We start from the raw sequence: 1,119 nt of genomic DNA, 5'->3' as shown, positions 1-1,119 counted from the left end.
CTAAAATTTGAAGTAATTCACTATCAGCAGATGGATATGACATTGTCACCAAACGCTTTACTGCTTCCCCAGACTTTCTTTTGGTTTCCTTTTCCGGGCCTTCAATTGGGCTCTATATAATTGACACTGATTTTGGGGTAAAAATCTGTCTTCTAAAGCACCGATAACATTTGAATAAATTAAACGATCTTCCACCTTTAACGACGTCAACACTTTCTGGGCACTGCCCTTTAAACTTGTGGCTAAATGTAAAGCCATCTCATTTTCACTCCAATTATTAAGTTGAGCACAAAGTTGAAAATGGCACCTGTAGTCCATGAAGGATGTACTACCATCATAAGCTTGGGGCGTCCTCACAGGTTTACGGTACACAGACCCGGAGACGTCACATCTAGTATTCAGTGTAGATGTTACACTAGGAACAAAATTATATTCACCAGAATTCGGCCCAAACGTAACGTTGTTTGATTTGTTGTAACCACCCCCCGCACTCACACCTTGTTTTAGGCAAGTTTTCACATCAAACACCTCACTTCTATATAATTCCATTTCCTTAGACAGATTGTCGAATCTGTCCAATAATTTTGCAGCAAAGTCACCACTGATTCCGCCTACCACGTACCCTGCCCCATTTGTATTCACTATTAGACATATTATTCACAGAATCGGGCGATGTTTTTGTAGCTGCAATTTCGTCAATTCTCTTTCTTTGAAGTTCCAATTGTTCCACTACTGTTGATAACTGATGCAGTATAGTCGCTTTTAAGTTACTAGATGGCGCCTCTTTAGACGAAACAGTACGTGGAGGGTTTGATGATCCGGGGCTATCGTTTGGGGCACAGGCATTGGCTTCATATTGCTGGTTATCAGATGGACACAACACAGGGGTGGGGTCACACATATTTGTAAAGTCCATGTCAAGTAAGGTATGTCTAGTCATGTCTGTCATCCAAGCACAGGGCGTTTCTCCAGAAACCACCGAATATTTTGTTTGAGAATTGAGATATCACTTATCCCACCTCTGCCACCAAGAAAACCCTATATGTAGCGTGTAACTGGATTTATTAATCTGGGGTTGGGGTTTTGCTATACAGCCCCAGAATCACGCAAAAATCTCTC

At 41.6% G+C, this 1,119-nt stretch overlaps 1 protein-coding gene across 1 annotated transcript; it reads right to left on the bottom strand.

Moving 5' to 3' along the window:
• Window positions 1–57: 57 nt before the first annotated feature.
• LOTGIDRAFT_166752 (hypothetical protein) lies at window positions 58–940 on the bottom strand (the record flags this gene model as incomplete). The annotated part of the gene is made up of 2 exons (XM_009064161.1): window positions 58–552; window positions 623–940. 2 exons carry the CDS (start codon window positions 938–940, stop codon window positions 58–60), a joined length of 813 nt encoding a protein of 270 aa, XP_009062409.1.
• Window positions 941–1,119: the final 179 nt, after the last annotated feature.

Source organism: Lottia gigantea (assembly GCF_000327385.1).
Source record: "Lottia gigantea unplaced genomic scaffold LOTGIsca_60, whole genome shotgun sequence".
NCBI classification, from domain to species: Eukaryota; Metazoa; Mollusca; class Gastropoda; family Lottiidae; genus Lottia; species Lottia gigantea.
This window is presented reverse-complemented; position numbering and strand designations above follow the sequence as displayed.